The sequence below is a fragment of the Mirounga leonina genome, unplaced genomic scaffold (assembly GCF_011800145.1).
Source record: "Mirounga leonina isolate KUSES-001 unplaced genomic scaffold, KU_Mleo_1.0 Mir_224, whole genome shotgun sequence".
NCBI classification, from domain to species: Eukaryota; Metazoa; Chordata; class Mammalia; order Carnivora; family Phocidae; genus Mirounga; species Mirounga leonina.
Window position 1 is genome coordinate 14294117 of NW_023270615.1, and position 23021 is coordinate 14317137.

The 23021-nt window shown below is 43.7% G+C and overlaps 1 protein-coding gene across 2 annotated transcripts in view; it reads right to left on the minus strand.

The window, feature by feature from the left end:
- The window catches only part of GLIS3 (GLIS family zinc finger 3), a 443172-nt gene that overhangs the window by 297225 nt on the left and 122926 nt on the right, over positions 1-23021 (minus strand). For both annotated transcript variants that reach the window (XM_035029138.1, XM_035029139.1), the window contains one exon: positions 1720-1927. In XM_035029138.1, coding sequence (XP_034885029.1) covers positions 1720-1927 — 208 coding nt within the window. The remainder of the gene's footprint in view (positions 1-1719; positions 1928-23021) is intronic.

Here is a 23021-nt window from a genome sequence, read left to right on the forward strand (position 1 = left end):
TAGACAGCAAAATGCCCTCAGGTTGAACTCTTGCCTCCTATCCTTTTGTTTCCTCTGAAGGAACACACAACCCAATTTAAGGATCACAATAAATGCAACCTTCCCAGATTGCTAAAAGTAATTTCCGTACTTCACCAAGCCACCCGACCTCCCAACTCCTGTTTCTTTGCTCGTCCTGCCAAAGAATGATTTCCATAGAAGGACTCAGAATACATAGTCAAAAACACATGTCAATGCATATTTAAGATGCTGTCCTTTAAGGATATAAAATTATGCTAAGGAATCAAATATGCCAGAAAACACTGAGATAATGACCCTTCTCTGGCCGACCCATGAAAGGGACTGCATAAGGTACGAGGCTGGAGCAGCGCATGCCCTGTCTACCGTCACTTTCTCCATTAATTATGACTCTCTGCCTTCAAGGCATGGGCTGGACTTGCCACAGACAGGAAGCTGAAGGCTTTCCAATGACACCTACCCCCCGAGTACAGTTAATTTTACATGCAACACTCAGCAAGTCTGAGGAGTCCCTCAAGGCATAATCATCAATGGCAAAATGACAGCAGCAGCTTCCCATCACAAAAATTCTCAGGTGAAAAACAAGTTTCCATCTCATGAAAAAACTGGCATAAAAAAAAAGGATCCAGGAACTATGATTTCTGAGTCTCAGGTAGTGGCTGGGAGGACAGGGCAGAGATACGAGAGGGAAAAGGATACAGGAGGAAGAGGAGGAAGGATGGGAGAAGACACGGGACCCCACAACTGTGAGACACCTCAGTAAATTCCATCCTCCGAGAAGAGGAAGGAGAGGGCCCATATAGTCCAATTCCTTTGCAAAATCACAGCTACAGCAGAGCCAGGACTAAGAGGTTAAAAACTCTGGATGGTGTTTCTCCAAGAAGGCTACTCATTAGGAGACAAAATAATTCATTTCAAATATGGAAATGGACCTTACACATTGCACAGTATTTTGGTTTTATGTCCCCTATAATATCAACCTTGAGAGATATAAAAATGTATCTGAAGGGGTGATTTCCCTTTCCTATTCAATTCTCTCCCATACAGAATGACGCACAGCATTCACTGGACCCCCTTATTCTGGCACCTAATCAGACATTATGTTGAAATGCTATGTAATTCATGCATGAAAGTGTGTCTTCCCAGACACATCATAAAGTCTCGAAAGTCATGACTTCTCTTTACTTTTCCTACCATCTCCCTAAACGTCAACTATTGTATTGTACAGACAGTAGGTACTTAAGAGATATTCGGGTGGATGGATGGACAGACAAAACAGATGGTAAAGCAGCCTGGGGACACTGCAACACATACCCTGGAAAACAAGCAGGTAAGAGATGAACATGGCGCATCTCAATTCTCTAGCCAGGACAGGGCCAGCCTCACCACACTGCCACGTTTACACACTGGGCTTTCGTCACGAAGGCCTAAGCGTCTCAAAATGGACATTAACTACACTTACAGTACAAGACAGCAGGTAGGAAACCATTCTTCCCAATTAAGAGGATATTACGACACATACTTCGTTTTTATACACATTCCCCTACAAAGCTCAAATTGAAAGAGTTGCTGGAGTGAGTATATGTGTGTGTGTACGTGTGTGGGGGGGGTGTGTGTACATGTGTTCAGAAAGGGAAGGGAAAACATACGTGGGGTATGACTATACCATAAGAAGGGAGAAAAAAAAAAGTAACATGAGACCTGGTATCTGAAGGAGGTATATTCAGGTTGGCAGCATTCATTGCCCTCTGTAAGCTAGGACTGATCTGGTTGCATGCTGTAGAGACCTGGCTTGCTGGAGGTGAATTGGGTCCCAGTCGCTGAACCATCATGGGACTGCTGGTGACCACTAGATTGTTGCAGCTGCCTTTTCCAATGGACTTGCACTGAGGCCCAAAGCCAAGAGCCCCTAAAAACAAATGAATCAGGTTAGCTTTCATGTCCCTTACATCAAAAATCAGTAAATACACACATCTGCCCACTTCTATCAGGACTCCTCTTTTAAGACAGTCCTTGGATCACCTTTCTGTTCATTTTTAGTATTAGTGATACCAAAAGCTTCCTGGTATTTCCAATGAAAAAGCCATTGCTATAATAAAAACCCTTCGATAATCACCATTCATACAAAATGAGCTTACATTTTGCTCCTTCTATGTAGAAGTACCCAGTTATTAAGAATCATACTTTATCATCTCCCTACCTAAAGGGTCAAGGTGGTAAGTAGATGGAATTACTTATATCTAGAAGTTTCTTCTACAACAGCTAATATCTTGAATTGCCCAACAAGGAAAGTTGACACGGCCAAACAGCACTTATTTAACTGGTTTACTTCCTTCCAGTTCTGGCCTCCCAAAATGTCTCCTTAAAGGGATATAGTCTGGCTTTGTCTCTCCAATCTTGATTTCTCCTCTTCATCCCAGTACATTGTTATTGGACATAGACCCAAATTAAAAAAAAAAAAAAAAAATCAGGATGAAAGAGCCATAAACAAAACACTCATTCTAAAAGCAGCATGGTAACCAAATTCAACATAGATTTATCATTTCATTAGTAACAATCTTCAAATGTAGTAAAATGTGGTATATACCCAAAGGAAGAAGAAAAAAAAAAGAAACCCACAAAAATCTGTTTCATTATGGAGAAATGAAAAGCATAGAAGAGAAAGTCAAACACAGCCATGACTCACTTATAAAAAAATAATAAAAGCAGTTGAATCATTCTAGACATTCTTTTCATATGGATGTACTTTTTCAAACATTTTTTGCAAACTACCTGGGCAAGTCTCAGTGACTGTACATTGTGTTCCCATTTCAAACAAAAATAAATATGATGTCAGATTTTAACAAATTAGACTCTAAAATTTTCTCACCAAATTCCCTATTTCTCATTGATATAGTTGGGATCAAAGTAAGTGGAAAATCATCACAGTAACTTTCCTTAGCCCTAGGGGACATAATTTCCTATTTTGTTTTTTCAGAAATTAAATCAGTAATCAAAAAAATGACTTTGTCATCTTTTGTAACATTCTCTTCCAAGAGCCCACAGAACTGAAGGATAAACAAGACCTTAGAGCAATCACCATGCTCTCATCAATGAAACCACATCTCAAAAATGCTGAGAGAGTTGCAGTGTTTTTAGCTGGAAGGAACCTGCTTTGTAGTCCAGCCCTCTGGGAAATCCCAGTGGTAATTCACTTGCCCAAGGCCACACAGGGATTTAATGACAGCGCAGAAATGGATTACACTATGGTGTATTTTTATGGTGCCTGTGTGTTTAAGTTTAGGTACTGGATGCTTAGTTTCTTCCTTGGATATTTGCCAAGATCATTAGCTCCAACAGAAATTTCTCTCCAATTTTTTTTTTCAGACACATAAACCAGAACCTTTCCCTTGCCCCCTCCCACCACCATCTCTGATGCATCTTCTTGTGCCTTGAAAGACCAATCTTTTTTTTTTTTTTAAGATTTTATTTATTTATTTGACAGAAAGAGACACAGTGAGAGAGGGAACACAAGCAGGGGGAGTGGGAGAGGGAGAAGCAGGCTTCCTGCTGAGCAGGGAGCCCGATGTGGGGCTCGATCCCAGGACCCTGAGATCATGACCTGAGCCAAAGGCAGACGCTTAATGACTGAGCCACCCAGGCGCCCTTGAAAGACCAATCTGAAGATAGTCTCTCTGATTTCATAACGCATAGAAGACTGTACCTTCAGGACTCCATCTTGCCACCAAAAGTAGTGGGTACATTTTTACACAATGATCATAAATGTAGTATCTTTTAAATTCCAACAAGCCACATGCCATTTGCTTTTCAAACTCCCTTTTTTAACTCGGAAAGAGGCAATGTGATGGTTCGGAGCCTAGTCCAATATGTGACCCTTGAATTGCCTCCCCAGGTTCCATCACTACTAGCCACGCTATGAAAAGCAACATCAGATGTCAGGTATTCTGTTAAATTCAATATCATCTATTCATCTGTCATTTAATGCCTGATTCCTTCCCAGTAAAAAGGTACTAATAGTCTACCTTTAAAGCAAATACATATTAACAGCCAGAATAGCACAACCAAGAAATACCACTTGATGACAAAGCATACTGATGCTTTCTTCATCGAAGCTAAGGTGCCATGTATCGTAAGCCACGGTATTACTTTACGTGCCGGTAAGAACATGCACTGCCAATGAACCTAGCACGTGGTATCGAGATTTCAGAGATATTCTGATGCAGAAATAGGCACACCTTAGAATCAATAAATACAAATATGACTGCTGAAGCTTTTCACTTAACCCTTGTCTTGTTCATGCTCTCCTCTCTGCCTGGCACAGCCTTACCCTCACTTGTCTACCTACTGAGCACCTCTCCATCTTCATGCCCTCCACTCCAAGGTCACCTCCTCTCCAACGGCCCCTCCCCCACTGCCAACTGGGCAGATGTGGCCAGGTCTTTTTTTTGTGCCCCCCCATCTCTCATAACACACCTGCCTCAGCATCTTTACGGAACGGTCACGCTGACACGCCTGTCACGTCCTCCTCTTTTATACTTTATTGCTTTGGAAGACAAAGACCTTGCTTGAGGCAGCTCTGCTTCCTCGGCACCTAGCCTAGGGTCTATACTACGTACACACCAAAGTCTGTCAATGGAGTTAAGAATGAACGAATGTGAACGCAGAGAACAGATTAGTGGTTCCAGGGAGAGGGGCCGTGAAGGGGACCTAGGGTTCCCAGTTATAACATAAGTCAGTCCTGGGTGTGTAACGGGCAGCACAGTGACTATAGTTAATAAAACCGTATTGCATATTGAAAGTCGTTCAGGGAGTAAATCTGAAAAGTCCTCATCACGAGAAAGAAAAGGAAAACAATGTGTGTCACTATGTGTGGAGACGGATGGTGAGCGGACTTACTGTGGTGATCATTTCCCAGTGCCTGTAAACAGTGAATCACTGCGTTGCACACCTGAAGCTAACAGAACGCTACATGTCACTTACACCTCAACGAACAAAAATTTTAATGAATGAATGAAAAGACAGTTGTACATGCATATTAAATGCTCACACATTATTGCCACTGAAACCCTCCTGGTTAGCTTTTTTAAAACAACAGTGCAGGTTTTCAAAAACAAACGCCAACCAAGTCAGTCCCTTGACACCTCTCCTCAGTACTGCGAACCAGGTCAGAACTGAAGATGAAGGGCGCCTGGGTGGCTCAGATGGTTAAGCGTCTGCCTTCGGCTCAGGTCATGATCCCAGGGTCCTGGGATCGAGTCCCGCATCAGGCTCTCTGCTCCTTGGGAGCCTGCTTCTCCCTCTGCCTCTCTCTCTCTCTCTGTCTCTCATGAATAAATAAATAAAATCTTAAAAAAAAAAAAAAAAAAAAAGAACTGAAGATGAAGCCCGTGGGGATCGTAATTATAAGCCTGTCTTCCTGGGTGAGAACTTTACACTGGTCAAGGCTGCCTTTGTAACTCTCTAGCCTGGATTCACACATTCCTCCCACTCTGTCATATAGCGACATGGACCCTCCCCTTGCCAGTACCCCCATAGCTTTGGCTACACCACCTCCTACTCCCCAATTCACTGGCCTCCTCTAACCACAGAGGAACGACAGCTTCTGAAAGGTATCATAAAAAGCACCCTGAAGCATGAGGGTGAACAGTAAATTGATGGGAAACAAGTAATGTTTGTGGCACAGCTGTAAGAATGTTCTGGAAAATGGCATCGTCTGTCTCACAAGCGGAAGCAAATAATAGCTTGACCACGACCCGGTGCTCAATGCAACCATCCCACTCAAATGTCGTTTCCATAGTGCCAAACGTAACCACCAGCAGACTGCTCGGAACCACGCTGTGCTCTGGGGTCTGGGCTCTGGGCTCTGGAGACAGCCTGACTTGGGGCCTCCCCCTTCACCCACGCTGGTCCTGTGACTTGGGCCATTACTAAAGCATCCGTGTGCCTTCTCACCTGTTAAACGGGAATAAAGATAATACTACCTCTTAAGATTGTTGCACATCTCGTATTGATTACACAGGACTCTGCACACCTTCCAGCACATACCAGGTATTCAACAGACGTCAGATGTTATTGTCATGACTCTTACTATTACTGCTCATGCTCTCACTGCTTTTGTGTTCCACTCTCTTTCTTGAAGAAGAAAACAGTTCCTTATAATTCTATGCACAAAAGAGTAAATGATGCTATTTAATTCTCTACCCACTTCCAATATTCTCTCTGCTTTAAGGCTCGAGCCAACTTTTTTAAAACCAGGTGTCACCACAGAAAGAAGAAAAGTTTTCAACTGGCCAAGCTTGAATGTTCCTTGGCTTGTCATTCCCTGAAAACAAACCATACAGCTTTTCTGTCTACCAGATGTGCCAACTACTTGTGGGCTGGTTTTCATTTTGAAATACCACTTATTTTTAGAGACTGCATGATGTTTTTTTAAAAATTTGTTTACTGCTCAAATAAGGATCCGAGTAGATGGTCTTCTGAGTACTACGTACATTCTAGCCAAGATCGCTGAGTGCTGGTGGGGAGTGCAAATGTATTGCATTTCTGAGTTTCTGAACTGAGAGGTCGTCCTAGCAGGGGCATGTTTTTAATTAACATCTTCATTAGTTACAAGGGTTCTCTTGAAGTCAAATAGTTGATTGTGTCGCAATTACCCCTGCTGAGGCTACATCCCTCAGAAGGATTTGTGTTTACCCACTGGTTCATCTAAAACTGACAGATATGGAGGGGACAGAAATGGCATATATATGGGAGGGGGTTAGGGAGAACTAATCAAAGTTTCTTTGGTTGTTACTGTTGTTACTGTTCGTTCAACTGTCACTTATCAAAGGCCAACCACAAGCCAGGGAGTCCCTGGAGACAGATGGACAGAGTCTCGGCCCCCATGGAGCCCTCATTCTGGCTACAAAGATGGACACCAAACCAACTGCTCATTATAGAAGAGGTGATCCCTGCTTCTAGGCTGGATCACAGGAGATGGCTTTCTTTGTAGGTCAAACATGATCGAATAAAAGCAATTTCTATATGGCTCAACCTAACACAAATGCAGGGTGTTATGGAGAGAGAAATAATAATACACATCAGGATTTGAGTCCTGCCTCCCCAGCTCACTGGCTGTGTGATAATGGGCAAGGTCTTTAAAGTCTCTGTGCCTCAATGTCTTGTTCCCTAAAATGGGGACAGTAGTAGTACCTAACTCATAGGGTTGTTCAAGAGGATTGAAAGGGTAAATACATATTAATATATGCCTTACCACCATATACTACCAGTATAATATCTTACCACCTCTAAGGATCAGGATTTCCTTCCCAGCCTTTCACTTTGAAACATTTCAAAAGTATAGGGGGACCTGGGTGGCTCAGTTAAGTGTCTGCCTTCAGCTCACGTCATGATCCCAGGGTCCTGGGCTTCCTGTTTAGCAGGGAGTCTGCTTCTCCCTCTGCCCCTCCCCCATGCTTGTGTTTTCTCTCTCTCTCTCAAATAAATAAAATCTTAAAAAAAAAAATTTCAAAACTATAGAAAAGTTGCAAGAAGAGTACAATAAACTCTATTTTGTCTATTAAAAACTACTTACCTCTTTATCTGTCCATATCCCTTCTATATAAGCTTACTGTTATTATTAATTTATTGAACCATTTAAGAATAAGTCATAGATTTTTTTTTTTAAGATTTTATTTATTTATTTGACAGAGAGAGAGAGACAGCGAGAGAGGGAACACAAGCAGGGGGAGTGGGAGAGGAAGAAGCAGGCTTCCCGCTGAGCAGGGAACCTGATGTGGGGCTCGATCCCGGGACTCCAGGGTCGTGACCTGAGCCGAAGGCAGATGCTTAACTGACTGAGCCACCCAGGCGCCCCTAAGTCATAGATTTTTGTCCTTCACTCCTAAATACATAAAACCAGAGCAAAATCATCAAATTCAAGACATTTAGCAAGGACATTATAATGGCATGTAACATACCATTGTTATTCAAATATTCAAATATTACCAATTATCCCAAGAACAGCCTGTAGAGCAACTGTTTTCCAATCCAGGATCGTGCATTTCAAGGAAAGGTTTTGAGACTCATGCTGAGGTAGGTTAGTAAGTCACCGCACATCAGAGCACTGAAGGCAAATGGAAAAGTAGAAAAACAGAAAAGAAAAAAAAAAAAAAACAAGTGCAAATAAGCAGAACAATTATGAGCATGGGTGAGCACCCCAGCTCCACCATGGACTGGCTGTGTGACCTTAGACAAGTTACTCAACCTCTCTGTGCCTCACTGTCCTGATCTGTAAAATGGGATTAATACTAGTGCACACTTCACTGAGTTGTTTTGAGGGTTAAAAGATCTAACATAGGTCATATGTTTAGTGGCTTGGCACTTAATAAACACATTATAAGTGTTAATTATATTTTATTTTAAAGAACTTATTTCTGGTACTTTCTGACATTGTCTATAGCACCTCTTCTCTCCGGAGTGACCAGGGACTAAAGGCTGACACTTCCCTTTCCAAGACCTTCTCCTCAACACACAGTAGACTTGTCCTTCTCTGGATGGGCCCAGCCTTCAGGTCTCCCCCTCTTTCCTCATTGCCATTCTACCTTATTCTTAGATTCTCTCCAGCTTTCATTCATATGCCTCCCTAAAACTAGAAATAAGAAATTCTTGCATACTAAACATACTCAACTTGCTATGTAGTGTTTTGTCAAATTGGTAACGTTTCACTGCTGAGATACAGTAGTGACAACTTAATGACTATATGTGAGTGTGTAGAGTGTTGTTATTCTGAAATACATCAAGGCATGGGTTAATGGCTAAGAACACCAAACGGTGAGAATCAGAATGACATGACTGGCTTTTCTGTTCAGGGGTAAAGCATTTCAATTCAGCAGATGTTACAAATGCTCAAAACTGCACAACACCTATGGGAGGTAACGAATACTGGATATAGCGTCCTGCCTCCATGGAGCTTACAATCTGTAGAGACAAGGCATGCTCACCTAGAAACAATCAGATAATGAGACGGGATGTTACGGGATTAAGCACAAGGCTGAATCGTAGGAACAAGCATTCAAAGAAGGGAGAAAAATCCATGTACCAGACAATTCAGTGAAGAAGAATAATTTTAACCACAATGGCATTTCCCAAAGTTCTTCAGGAAGTCCAAGGGTACTCAATGGTAACAAAAGGCAAGGTCATGGAGAGATCCACAGTCAAACAGCTTTTGTTTGGTACACATGAAGGTAAACATATCTTTACATTACAGGGCCTTTACTTTCAAAGACTTTAAAAATGCAAATGCATATAACTCCCAGAGGAGCAAATAATACGCAATATATATATTTTTTTCTTTCCCTATGAGCTCACCCAAGACTGATATCCTAAGAAACACCCTTTGGAAAACAATAAGCTAGAACATGAAGGAAGAACGAGCACATAAACAAGGAGAAGACTGAGTGTAGTCATGGAAACAGAAGGGAGTAGGCATGGCGTGCACTGGCGCGAAAGGAAGAGAAGTCAGGGCTGCCTGCAGGAGGAGGCTCTGTCTGACCAGGAGAAAGAAGAAGATGGACGTAAAGGGTTGCTCTAGTCACCCTGGAGAATCTGGTGTACCAACTGGATGGTACGTATTCAAATGGCTCCACACCCAGTGGCCTATCAATGTTACCAGGGAAGCTTTTTAAAACTGCAAATTCACAGGCTCCCCCTCAAACCAGCGAAGCTCGATGATGCTGCTGCCACCGGCCTGACACGCACCGCGACCCTGGGCTGTGGGTACTGCTGCGGCCTGCCAGAAGCCACACTTGTCCGAGACTAATCTGGACGACTCAGGGACAAAAGCTGGAGGAGCACATGAGCCAGAAGCTGGCCGCATGTTGGCAAAGGACAGAATGAAGAAGGCAACGATTATGGGAGCAAGTTAGATTAAGGCTGGAGATTTCATAATTGGTAGATAAGGATTCAGGAGATCAAGCTTTAAAAGGAGGGGGGATCCCCTAAAGACTATTTTCATGACTCCGTTCCAAAGCGAGTTACTTCGTCCCAGCCAATGTACAGGCCAAAGCTGAATCCAGATGAATGGAGATTCCCACGAGTCGTGCATCTCTCCTTCCACTCTGCCCTTTGGAGTGCAGCGGGCATCTACCAAGTTTACCCCTCAAAGAATGCAACTTTCACACCAACACTCTGCTAGCCTGAGTCAGCATGCAGGAATGTTGGCCCCCAAGTATGGAATAGCTAGCATTACTCATTTCATTTGATCCCTGCATTAAATGGAATCGTATTTATACCCCGAGAGATTAAAAAATATCATATTCCTTTTTGTACCACTCTGGGCCCTGGATTCCTGGACCCGAAGCTCCAATCTATCTCCCCACCACCGGGCACTCCTGATAAGATGTTATTAATACACAGGCTCCGAACCACCTCATAAAGATGTAAAGATATATTAAACAACATTCCCGAAGTTTATATGCTCAAGTCCCGTCAGCTATTGTACATCAATTATCAACTAATTAGTACAGAGTGTTTATGCTGACCCTTCTGTTCTCCCTTGTAATGATTTGCCAAGTTAACTGAAAGCTGCTTTGCTCCACAGAGACTCTTAGTTTAGCAAGAGTGTTAAATAAAGTTCACCAACAATTAGCCTAGAAAACCAAAGAGGAAATGTAAGCACATTTTACTGCTTTTCCCTGGACAAATTCTCGAACAATCCCATGGGAAGAGAGTAGATGTATTTGTTAAATAAGCAAATCACGGCTCTGAAAGGCAGAAGCAGCAGCAGAGATGCCGTTTAGGAACACGCTGCTCACTCACCAGGTATCTGCTTGCCACGGCCCCGCACGTGGATGAGCGAGGCGGTGCTCGCTTATGATCTAGTTTAACAGGTTTAAACCAGGGGAGTGATCTGTGAAAACGAAGGCGTTCAAGGTGAAATTCTTACACTGACCCTATAAAGACAGGACTTCCATAAATAATAAGAAAGGCTGGCAGCAAAGGAGGGAGGACACACACTTTAATGGGAGGAAACTGCCTCTGTTCCCCTCAATCAGGTCGCATTTACTGAGCACTACCTGTGGGCTTGGTGCTATGCTGGACAAGTGGAGCCTTAGGCCGTTGTGTTCGCCGTCAAAGAGGTTCTGACCAGCTGGAGAGAGTTTTAACCAATACATGGAACAATTAGGAAACACCCGATCTTAAACTCAGTTGCCATGATGTTTAGCACATAAAGCGTCCAAACAAGATCCACGTAAACTGGAGGGAGCACGCTGGAGGAGTAAGACTCAGCCTGAGCCTCTTGATGCTGGAGGGGAGAGGGCAGCCCAAAGAGTGCGCTGGCCAGAGTGAAGGAGGGCAAGTGGTGTGGAGGCAGTATGGGCAAGCCTCAAGAGTGGAAATGCTAGGGCCAGAATGGCTTCACTCAGCCCTGTGTCACCTTGGGCAAGTTCCTTAAACTCTCTGTGCCTCTGTTTCCTAATCTGGAAAATGGAGATGGTACTTGTACCTACGTTCCTAAGGCTGTTTGGAGAACTAATAAGTCAACATTGTAAAACATTTAGAAGAGTGCCCAGCACACAGGAAATACTCTATGAGCTGTGGGTATTCCCATTCTTATTAAAGGGTTACCAAATTATATAGGACCTCTAAGGCCAGCCTCCACTCCCCCCACCAAAAAAGCTATAGTAGGTGTTTAGGCATGGGTGTGGTGAGGGACTAGGAGGGGGATAAGTCCCACAACTTCCAGCACATATGGAGACAGAACAAACAATAAAAGCAGGAAACCAAGCTAGGAAAATGTTGCCATGATCTCAGGGTGCAGGGCTGAAGCCCTGGGACAGGTCGGGCAAAAGCAAATGCAGAGTAACCCCAAATGACCTTATAAAACAAAAAAGAAGATTGTTGAAGGGTCTGTCAGAATTCCAAATTCCAATTCCAGGCCCTGTACTAGATTCCAAACCCTCCTCCAAAAATCAAGATCATGTCTTCCCTGAGCTGTTTCTCCCCGCAAGTCAACCAAAAGCAAAGCTGCCAACCGATGAGACCCCTCACTGAATGGACCAATGGTGACTACAATTGTTGATAGGTCCTGTCTATGAATTACTGAACAGCTGGAAATATTATTAGTTTGCTTTCCTCTCTCCACACTCCCTACACACACACACACACACACACACACACACGAAGGGAGTGTAGTCTAAACTACTCAATATAAATCAAAGGAACTTTTTTTTCCCAGCATCTAGCTGGTTCAGAGGCAAATCCCATTCATTCCTTCATATTAGAGATAACTTCTTAGTTCTCAAAGCCAAGGCTTATACAGTCATCACTAAAAGCTGCTAGGCTAACCTTTGTTTTCCCTCAAATAGTAATTCCTCAGAACTGTCCAGAGACACATACTCTACCATAAATATTTTCTGTTACATATGCTACATAGGCTTTCAAGTCCAGATGGGATGCCCAGACGCATCAGACCCAGATGATTATGGAGATTACACTTTCTTACATTAAAAATTCAATCACCCATCTTCTAAGAATCAGACAGAACCCAGCTTCCTACACCCAGAAGTCCCCCAGGGCTGCTAAAGTACCTCATCAGCCAGATACTTTTTGCCTCTAGGCTGTAGATTCTGGACTCTATGCTCCAAAGCCCATTAGCAGCCCAGGTATATGGCAAGAAAATTTGTTAAGCTAGGATTTGTGATTTGTGCTCCTTTGTCTCAGAGGGGTTATTATAAGAAAGCTAAAAGTAGATACTGTTTGATTGCATCCTCTTTCTTAGTCCTGTATTGAACCCTAAATCCACTGAGATTATCCAGGTGCTAAGAAAGCTATGGGGACAGAGAGGATTGCCCCTGAGGAGGAAGCCAGGAGAAGGGGAGAGTGCCCAAAGACAAGGAAGGCAGTGGGGGAGGTCTGGGGGGGGGGGGGGGCTGTCACGGCTGCATGACAAATGTACAAAGGCCAGACTGTAGGTCTGGGCTCCCAGCTCCGGCAGTTCCCTGTGCCCAAGCACTGCCCAGAGCAGCAACTTCTGGCCTTGGCCAGTGGGCACCTCAGCAAGAACCTGTGGACCATGAATCAGGAGAGCTCTTGGAATGTTCTCCTCTATACAAAGATCCTGGGGTCTCGTCTCACCCAGACAAGGCATTAGGCACCCCAGGCAAAAATGACTGAGAATAGATTTCCTGCTCATCAGCAAGACGGGGTCTTGGAGTCTCATGTTTTGATTTAAAGGAAATAATTTTAAAAACCGTTTCTTGTACATGCATTGGTGAAGTAAATTACGAAGGTATCTCTAAAATATTTTCAGTGAGGGGGAGCCTGGGTGGCATCCGACTCTTGGTTGCAGCTCAAGGTCATGATCTCAGGGTCATGAGATCGAGTCCCATATCCGGCTCTGCACTCAGTATGGAATCTGCTTGAGATTCTCTCTCTCCCTCTCCCTTTGCCCCTCCACCCCCAATTGAGCATGCATGTATGTGCTCTCTTGCTCTCTCTCTAAAAAAATTAATAAAAATAAAATTCAGTGAGGATGACTGTTTAGACACTAATCTTAGCAAGATCATTCTAAACTCTAAATTCGCAAAATATCGTCCAGATAATTTGCATCCAAATAAACCTACCCCATCTAGTATATAAAATCACTTAGTGCTTAGAGATATGCATGTTTCAGAGTCACGGACTTTGAGAAATCAAATTATGTTTTAAGGCTGAGGAATTAGTGAGAAAATAAATCACTTTTGCTGAATTTCACAGGTATCCCATTCCCTTTCTTCTCTCTCATAGCTGTTAAATACTAGTTAGCCAAACATACTCTCTTAGGTACTCATCTTGTGAAATATCCAGAAAAAAACTGTAATAAAGGGGACATATATCTTTTCTTTGGTCTTCTTCTATCAAGCACACCAAGCTTATCTGTGGTGAAACCATGTCAAGGTTCAAAAGAGATTTTGCTCCTTGTTCAGAACTCTAGGACCAAGGGAATGGACAACTTTTTCCTTCACTGTTTAAACACAGTGAGCACCTTTGTTTGGAAAGACTTTCCCACTACCTTCTTTCAAAAATGTGTCGGTCAGAATGGTTTGGGGGAGGGTGGGAAAATGTGGCCGCTGGGATGGTGGTTACTGTACCTCAGGTGAGCCGGCAGAGGGATGAAGACTGAGATATCCCGCTCCATGAATACTGGCTGGTCTGTCACCCGACACCAAGGAACTGAAGCAATACCTCCGTCCAGAGGAGGAAAGGACAGAGTCCGAAAGAAATTCGTCAAGAAGACCTATAATTCGGCTCGACTGATTTTGATTTTTGACATGTAGCCTTGGAAAGAACAATTTTGCCTCAGAGTCTTGGCAAATGCAAAGTGATTTTTTGATAAGTTTTAACATGCATTTTACTAAATGCGTGAAGAGAGAGTGAGGGAGAGAAAGGCCAGGTATCCCAAGACAGGGAGGCTGTCAGGTTTCTCCTTTCTGTGTCATTTTTGTTTAGTCGGTCAAATGAAAATTCAAAACCATATAATTAGATGGTTGTTTATACATGATTAAGCATGAGCTCATTGGACTTTACACGCCAAAAAGTCAGAGATGTGGTTAAGGGCAAGAAGGAACTATTAATAAAAGGAAATAAAGCTGTAATACATTTTTCACTTATGAATAAAAATAATTCAAAGGTCTCTAGATGGAAAAAGAAAGAAAAAAAAATCAACCATGAGTAGGGCAAGAAACCAGATAATTTTACAAATGGTTAGAATCCATGTGATTATAAGACATAAACCACTGGTACAAAAAAGCTTTTCCTCTTCTATGATTCTAATCCTATTTTTGATTCTCGTAAACATAACTCACAATGAGAACATAACAAAACTTACCTGTATTATATTTCTTTAGAACTGTTCCGGGAAATATTTAAGCAAGAACATGTTGTGCATTCAAAAGAGTTACTTGTTCTCTTCATAACTGCCTTCACCAGCAATCCTCTCTGGAGAAACCAAGAGCTGTCAGCTTCTTGAAAAAGGCAAGTGTCCTTCATTTTTCACAAATGCAGAATTTTTCTTTCCCAAATGAAGTGAACCCATCGAAAGCTAGGCTTAACTGGCCATAAACTTCATACAGGTAAAGGAGGCCTTCCCAGATCCCCCAGAGAATCTGAGACCATAGCTTGGGGCTCTCAAAAGTGGTGAATCAACTGTGCACAGAGATCAAACACTGAGCTCTGGATGAGGTCACTGGGCAAGACTTTAAGATGAGAGAGAGAGTGAACTGATCCAGGATCAGCCTACTTTTTCCACCTCAGGTAAGGTTTCCGAGCCACTACTGAAACTTCTCCCTACTGCAAATACCCACCAATCTGGGTCACCCCCAGAGGCCACCCAGGCAAACACCGACCAAACCCCGGAGACCGTGTGACTCTGCGTCCTATATTCTACAACCAAACAGCTCCTCGGGCTGCCGATGACTGGCACCTTCACACACAACTGCTGTGATACACAGTAGAACCTACTGATCAGAATGAGTCAAGCCCATGGGAAACCCAACGGACAGTACTTAGGACTCAGGTGAAAATGAATCTACTAACACTCAAAAAGCCCACAATGCCTAAGAAGCATAAAAACTGACTTTTTCAGCCTCTGAGAGCAATGTCTCCAAGTCATATCAGTTCCCAGCCTGTCAGAGGGACCTTCCATCTCAACCACCCACCCCCTCAGCCCTCTCCTCTCCTCCCGTGCCATCTCCTGTCCCAACACCTCACACACACAATATGAACAGGAACCAGCTCTGACTCGCAGAGTTATCAATCCTGTACATACATACCTGCCCCTGAAATTTGAACAGAATACTTCATTTAAACCTATATGATAAACTGCACAACACGGAAACTCCCTAAAAGTTCATTTCCAAGAAATTAAAATGATCATAGAATACATCTCTAAAAAGGCACCGATGTTTGAGACAAAGCACAATACTCACAACTAATTTGGCAACGTTAACTTACAAAGTCTTGTGTATTATCCACGTGTTTTATATGAAATATGTACTTTGTTCTAAAGATACTTTTTAATTATTGACCTGATTTGGTCAAATAAAGTTCTTAACACACTCATTTAGAGTTAAAATCCACTCAAAGCTGAGGGAAAAGTACACTTTCACAAAACAAATTCTTTATGAGCCAGAAATTCACGGCTTCTTGTCTATAACGCTGAAGGAAGAGGGAAAATCTTGCTAAATTAATATGTATTGATTATTCAAAATAGTTTAATATCTACTATAGTTCCAGATAAGAAATGTGATAATTCATTTCTAAACAATGTGTGGCATGTAACTCAAAACCGCTTTTCATCAATAATTAATATTAATAATTAACAAGTACAAACAACAAAAATACCTCTTGGAAATGTTTCAACCCGGCCTTTTCCTCATTCCACAGCCTGCCTGTTGCCCCCCCTTACCCTCTATGCGGGGTTAATAACTAAACTTCCCTCCTCTCTGACATGCAACACTACCCCGCAGCAATCTTCCCAAGAATGTGTGCACAAATGCATAAGACTGAAAAGAATAAAAGTCTTATCAAAGTCACCTGAATCTGGCAAACAGATTTCTAAATTAGCATCTGCAGTTACAATCCCCTCCACAGTGAATTAGATTTTGCTCCAGTACAGAAATTCACCCCAAACACCTACTCTCCTACTTACAGACGGAATGTCTTATGTCTTTAATCCAGGGATTAGCCTCGTAATAAAAATTAAACAGTCCTCTAGATAAACAGAGCAGAAGGGGAGGATAATGCAAAAACTGCTCATTTAAAAAGAGGCCAGAGCCAATGTGCCAGGACTTTATTTGGCAGTCACTCTGAAGAGCAGTCAGTTTGACTTTTAAAAACAACACTGTTGTCCTTTCTACATGCTGATTGTCTGTGGAGTAGCGTTTTCAGAGTCAAACACATCTCTTATACCGAAGGTGCTCCACCCTCTGTCTCTTACACTTCTCTAGCCACCTGCCCTAGCACTTGATGTTCACATTTGTAAGTCCACTGAAATTCCTCTCTTCCGGCCATTCACTCCTTCGCCAAACTGAACACGATGCAGGTAGTACCCGAAGTTCCTGAAGTTCAACATCATGCTGTCTTGTAATTTCTTACAGCAGATACAAATTCCACAATCCCTGATCCCCATCCTCCACGTACCTCCAACCTCCACTCGGTACATTACCATTGTTCCTCCTGAAAAATGATCAGAATCCTCAGCACATCACCTCATGCTTACGTTATGCATGTTCCCGGGCTGTCTGGTCACTGACATTTAGAAGGGCTGCAAGTAAGAAGCCCTCCCCCTGGGGAGCTTCCGTACCATAGGCAGTATGTTTGTGTAAAGGTGTGGGGGAGAAAGGTGTTTCCAACCTTTCTCTTGGCTGGGGGCCCCAGACAGCCATGCAGAGTACTTTGCCTAGATTTCCAGGGCTACCTGGCTCTTTGGCTTCACAATGTCCTGGCGGGCACATTCAGGGACAACTAGGACATTTAGCAAAGGCTGGTGTGCCGAGGAGAAAAGCATCTGACAAATGCAGCCAAGGAAACAATGTCTCCCTTCAAGTGGAAATGCTGGTGAAGTCAGCCAGCGCTGGCCGCACAAACAATACTGGGCAGGTCATTAACTTGCCTGGTTCAGACGGCGGCGATGAGCTCACCCACCTTTCTGGAAGTGCTATTTTAGCCGCTGAGTTTATACAAATAAAACCCATAATTTTCTAATGGCTAAACTAGGAATGTGTTCGAAAATAGCTAAGTCTCTGAGAACCCTGCAAAAGCCACCCGGGGAACTCACGAAGGTGAGTCTGCAGTAGGCTGTTCGAGTTTGCATACATCTTTATAATTGCTACATATGTATTACCTCAAAAATAAGCAACCACAAAAGCAAATGGGGAACATTTTTTTTTAAGTTGGGTGGTTACTGCTGCATTGTGTTTTCTCCCTCTCTTTTTACCTTTTGCAAAAGAAAAAAGTTAAGTTAGTCCTTAACTACACAAAGGAGTTAACATTTAACTTGAACACTGAGAGTGCTTTAGCTCTCAATCCCTCCCTCCTCTTTCTTATTATAGTGAAAAGAGGTTCAGGAAAACTCTTACTAATTATCGCAGATCCTGGATGAGATCTGACTATATCATTTTGCTCGCGGCATTCACAGGAGGCCCCAGGTCCTTCACACACACTCCACTCCAGGCAGCCCAGAATCCCTGCCCACCCCAACTCTCACCCCACACCCCCACACTCCCCACTGTCCAAGATCAACTCCAATGCCACCCCCTCCTTGAAGCAAACCTTCCAGATTCCTGCCTCCTATCCCCAGGTCAGGGTGCTTTATCTCTCCTGTAAAACCTCAGGTCATGTTATTTTTGCATCTTTTATGTTACGGATCCCTTCCACCTGATATATTAGCTGCCCCTTTCCCCCTTACCTGCAGGTCTATGAGGATAGAGAACGTGCCTGATCTGTATGCCCACCCCTCGGCCCCAGAACACCAGGCCCCCTCAGTGTCCTGCACAGGGCAGCCGCTCACTAAGTGGGCAGGTAATGCCCACAGCACACACTTACAGCATTTTAGTGTGGGGCCTCTTTCCGCATGTAGGTGGGGGAAGGGCTCCAAGGAGAACAGTATTTTATTATTTAAAAACGGGGCGGCAGCTGGGAGGCCCAGACAAGGGGTGGCAGACGGGATGCCTCTTTCTCTCCCCACCAGACTACACCTCACGGCACACACAGTTCTGCCCTGTGGATGCAGCAAACTGTTGGCCTTGTCACCTTTTCTGTGAAGCCCTCTACGGAAACAGGAGTCTAACACACTTCTCTCTCCTTCCCCCTCTCCTTAGCCACTCAGAAGAACCAGGATGGAGGTGCAGAGGTTACCTAGATATTGACATGGTGATCATATTTCCTTACCAAAAACTTACACTCTTACTTGCAGCTGCTATTATTACTACCATTCATAATAATACATCTATACAGGGCGCCTGGGTGGCTCAGTCGTTAAGCGTCTGCCTTCGGCTCAGGTCATGATCCCAGGGTCCTGGGATCGAGTCCCACATCGGGCTCCCTGCTCGGCGGGAAGCCTGCTTCTCCTTCTCCCACTCCCCCTGCTTGTGTTCCTGCTCTCGCTCTCTCTCTCTCTGTCAAATAAATAAATAAAATCTTTAAAAAAAAATAATACATCTATACATTAAAAAGCCATGAGAGCTAACATTAATGGAAGGCTTACTTGGTACCAGGGGAGGATGTGTGGCTCTATGCCTGGATGAACCCACTCACCTCACAACACAATCCTGAATATTACCAGCCCATTTCTCAGAGGAGGCAATCTGAGGTTCAAAAAACACAGTAACTTGAGAAAAGTGAGGAGGCAAACCCAGTTAGTCCCACTCCAAAACCACGTAAGGATGTCTAAGAGCTCATCCATTCTTAGCCATCACCCTCCACACAACTGGACAAATACTGCTAAATGGGGAGGAGACAGGACAGTTGGACACTGAGTCTTCTCCTAACACTTGAACCCTCATGCACCCACAGCCTCTAACATCTTGGTTTCCACATGTAAGCAAGAGTCAGGAATGATACCTTAATCCAAGCTGTGTAGGTACCACAAATGATGTCAGGTGTGCATGTAAACGGGGGACACTCTTCTAACCTCCACAGTAGTGCTTAAATATCTATTAAATATCTATTCACTTTCAGGAATTTTGGGTGGATAACATCAACTTGATTTGTTCACTCATTCATCCCGTGGTTGAACGCTACGGTAAGAGCAGCTAAAACATCGATCAAGAAAATTACAGCAAACACCTTTCCATCTGGTAAGATAAGATAAGACCACAAAGCTGTTGGGACATTGAGGAGGACGTGCTGGTGAGAATGATGGTGATCTTTAGGAACATGATGTGAAAATACTCATCTGCATACATCTGACAACAGAAGGGATTTACTAATTTTCTCATTTAACAGTCCTGAGTGCACACAATTCACCGAGAGATATACTAGGGATATAAGAACATGACAGGGTGTGCGTGTACTTGCAGACACATGCACACGGAGAGACGAGCACGAAGACAACCACATTGTGTCAGTGCAACAAAGTGAGTACGAGGCACCCTGACGGGGCAACCTCCACACAGTCCAACATTTTAGAGGTACCCTTTCTAGGAGAAACCAACCTATCCTCAGAACAACACAAATAACTTTTAAAGGGGGCCTCTTCTAAAACCCTGCCTCAGCGGGGCGCATGGGTGGCTCAGTCGGTTAAGCATCTGCCTTCAGCTGAGCTCATGATCCCGGGGTCCTGCGACTGAGTCTCACATCAGGCTCCCTGCTCAGCGGGGAGCCTGCTTCTCCCTCTGCCCCTCCCCCCTACTCGTGCACATGCTCTCTCTCTCTGTCTCTCATTCTTGCTCTCTCTGTGTGTCAAATAAATAAATAAAATCCTAAAAATGCTGCCTCAGTAACACAAGATTTTATCTTTCAAAACGGCACTGACATAAAAGCAGAGTCTAATCAGCAATCACCTGTCCCCAGGCATGTGGCTGCTCTTGGCTTTCACTCTGCAGTAAAAATAGTAACACAAGGAGGAGAGAGATGTGGAGGTATGGGTGGGTGTGGTCAGTGGTACAGAGACAAGAGGGGATGGGCCAGAGTCAAGTCACAAGGCCAGGAAGCCAAGTTTGGTCTGTGGCTATGCAACTGTGTGAACTTGACCAAACCCACTTAGACTAAACCTCCCTGTCAAGCCTAGCTTGGTGAGATCATCTAATAAATTATCTAGCCTCTCGCTGGGCAAAAACCAGATGCTCAGCAAGTGTTAATTTTCTTTCCTACCTGCAATTAACAATGAAAACCTTTCATCTCTCATAATCTAAAAGACTAACTTTAAATAAATAATGAAATCATTTCAAGGACTTCCTTCATGAGAAAAGATGCATTGTTGTTCCCACCATGCTTTGAATTCATTGACTTACATGCCAAGAAGGAATAAGAGAAATCACGTTTCCAACCTTCTTATTATACAGGTGGTAAAATTCAAGTCCAGAGAGGGAAAGTGACTGTCCCCAAGGACACACAGCTAGTTCACGGCAGAATGAGGACAAAAATCCCAGTAGTCAGGCGCCCGACTAATCTCCCTTTCTACTGTATCCTATTACTTACATGGGACTGTCAGTTATAAATGATGCTTAATGGTGCAAATACCTCTGAGGCAGTTAAAAATGTCTTTCGCCTTCAAAATAGAATGAAGATGGCAGATGGTAGGGCTCCTCCTACACAGTGAGCATGGAATTTGGGGCAGGAGCGTTCGTGAAGAGACAAACAGTCGGAAGAGAAAAGGACTAAGCATGCAAGATGGGATCAGGAGTGAAGAGGGACACAGGCCCCCTACCTTACAACTGTGCCTAAAGAGAAGTCCCATTTCCATCCATAAACTGAGTCAGAAAACTCCTCCGGACAGATTTCTCCTTCCCTTTGTCTATAAGCCTAGAGGGTACAAAAGACACCACTCTCCCAGATCAGACAAAATCTATGAATTCTCAGGAGCAAACAGAAATGAGATTGTTTATCTTCAATAGTTTAAAAAAGAGGTTCAGTTTGAGTTTGCTTAAACCTGGTAAACCTTGGGTTTTAGCAGAACCACGGCTGAACCACAGGTTCTAGTGGGACCAGGGCCTGCTTCTTTATCTGCCACACGTAAATCTGCCATGGAACAAATACTCAGGCTGCTCTGGGACAGCAAGCATCTTGTTAAGGTTTGGGGCGGGGGGATCTAATTTCAACATATCAAGCTTGACAGCATAATTTTTAAAAAGATTCCCATCTCAAAGAAAGTTTACAAGCAATGAGCGAGGCTATACGGCAATGATTATGTTCCGGCATAATAATAATTGCAGAACAATTGCCCAATTAGCAATCATGCACTGAGAGAGTTCCTTTGCATTGTGGTCTTACTGTCTTTGTCTTTGTTCTGAGGAAAAATTCTGCCTTCGGGAGTCCGAAATAATGAAAGCGCTCTTCATTATGTCAATGAGTTTGGATGGAGTCCCCATGGCACACAACCCGCCTGGTAATGAAACACAAGAATCATCTGTTCCTAGTTAGACCTGCTCACAGCCTCCCCAGCTGGAGACAGCCCTGGCTGAAGTCCCCAAGGAAAGGAGAACCTCTGGAGGGTGACAGGACCAGGGGCATTTGGGGTTAGGACGTTCAGTCCTCCTTGGGCCAAACTCTTACCTAAAGGACTCTTAAAAAAAAAAAGATTTAAAAAACAGCATATAAAATTCTATAAAACTCTATCTGACAAGTATTTATGGGACGCCCAGTTCACACAGGTCTTGTCCACCTAGAAACTGGAACTTCAATCCCTCCCAACCCCGTATCTCAACTAGTCACCCAACCAGTAACAGTTTTCTCCCACTGCCCTTCAAACCTCTGTCGGTTGCCCCCTCAGCAGCTGTGAATACTCTGCTTCCTCCAACACCATTCACCCATGAAGAGTGTGTCGGCCTCAAGAAGGCAGAGCGCGGCTCACCCAAAGGAAGAACTTTCTAGCAAGCAGAAGTGACTTGGGAACGCTTTGTGAGGCAGAGCTCTTGCCCCGGGAAGAACACACGGAGGGGCTGCCAGGACACTGCAGCCTGGGCAGGGGGAAGAGGCTGGGAGGCAAGGTTCCTAAACTCATTGCCAACGCTCTGTGACACCCCCAAAGGGTTTAAAACCCAGTGTGGAGTTGTCAACTTTTAGGTAAACTGTGAGAATTTTCAATACTCTCATCCAAAGGCTATTTTTGTGCGTGCTTCTTTCCTCTCTAGGCTCCTACACTATGTGACATGAGGCAGGTAAATTAACTTTTCTAGGTCTCAGATTTATCATCACTTACAGGAAGGCAAGGGATTAAGGAACCTCTCAAGTCCCTTCTAGCTCAAACATTTTCTGAGTAAACACTGAGTTTACTTTCCCCACCTTCTCCTAAATTAAATTTAAGGAATTCCATCTACCTATAA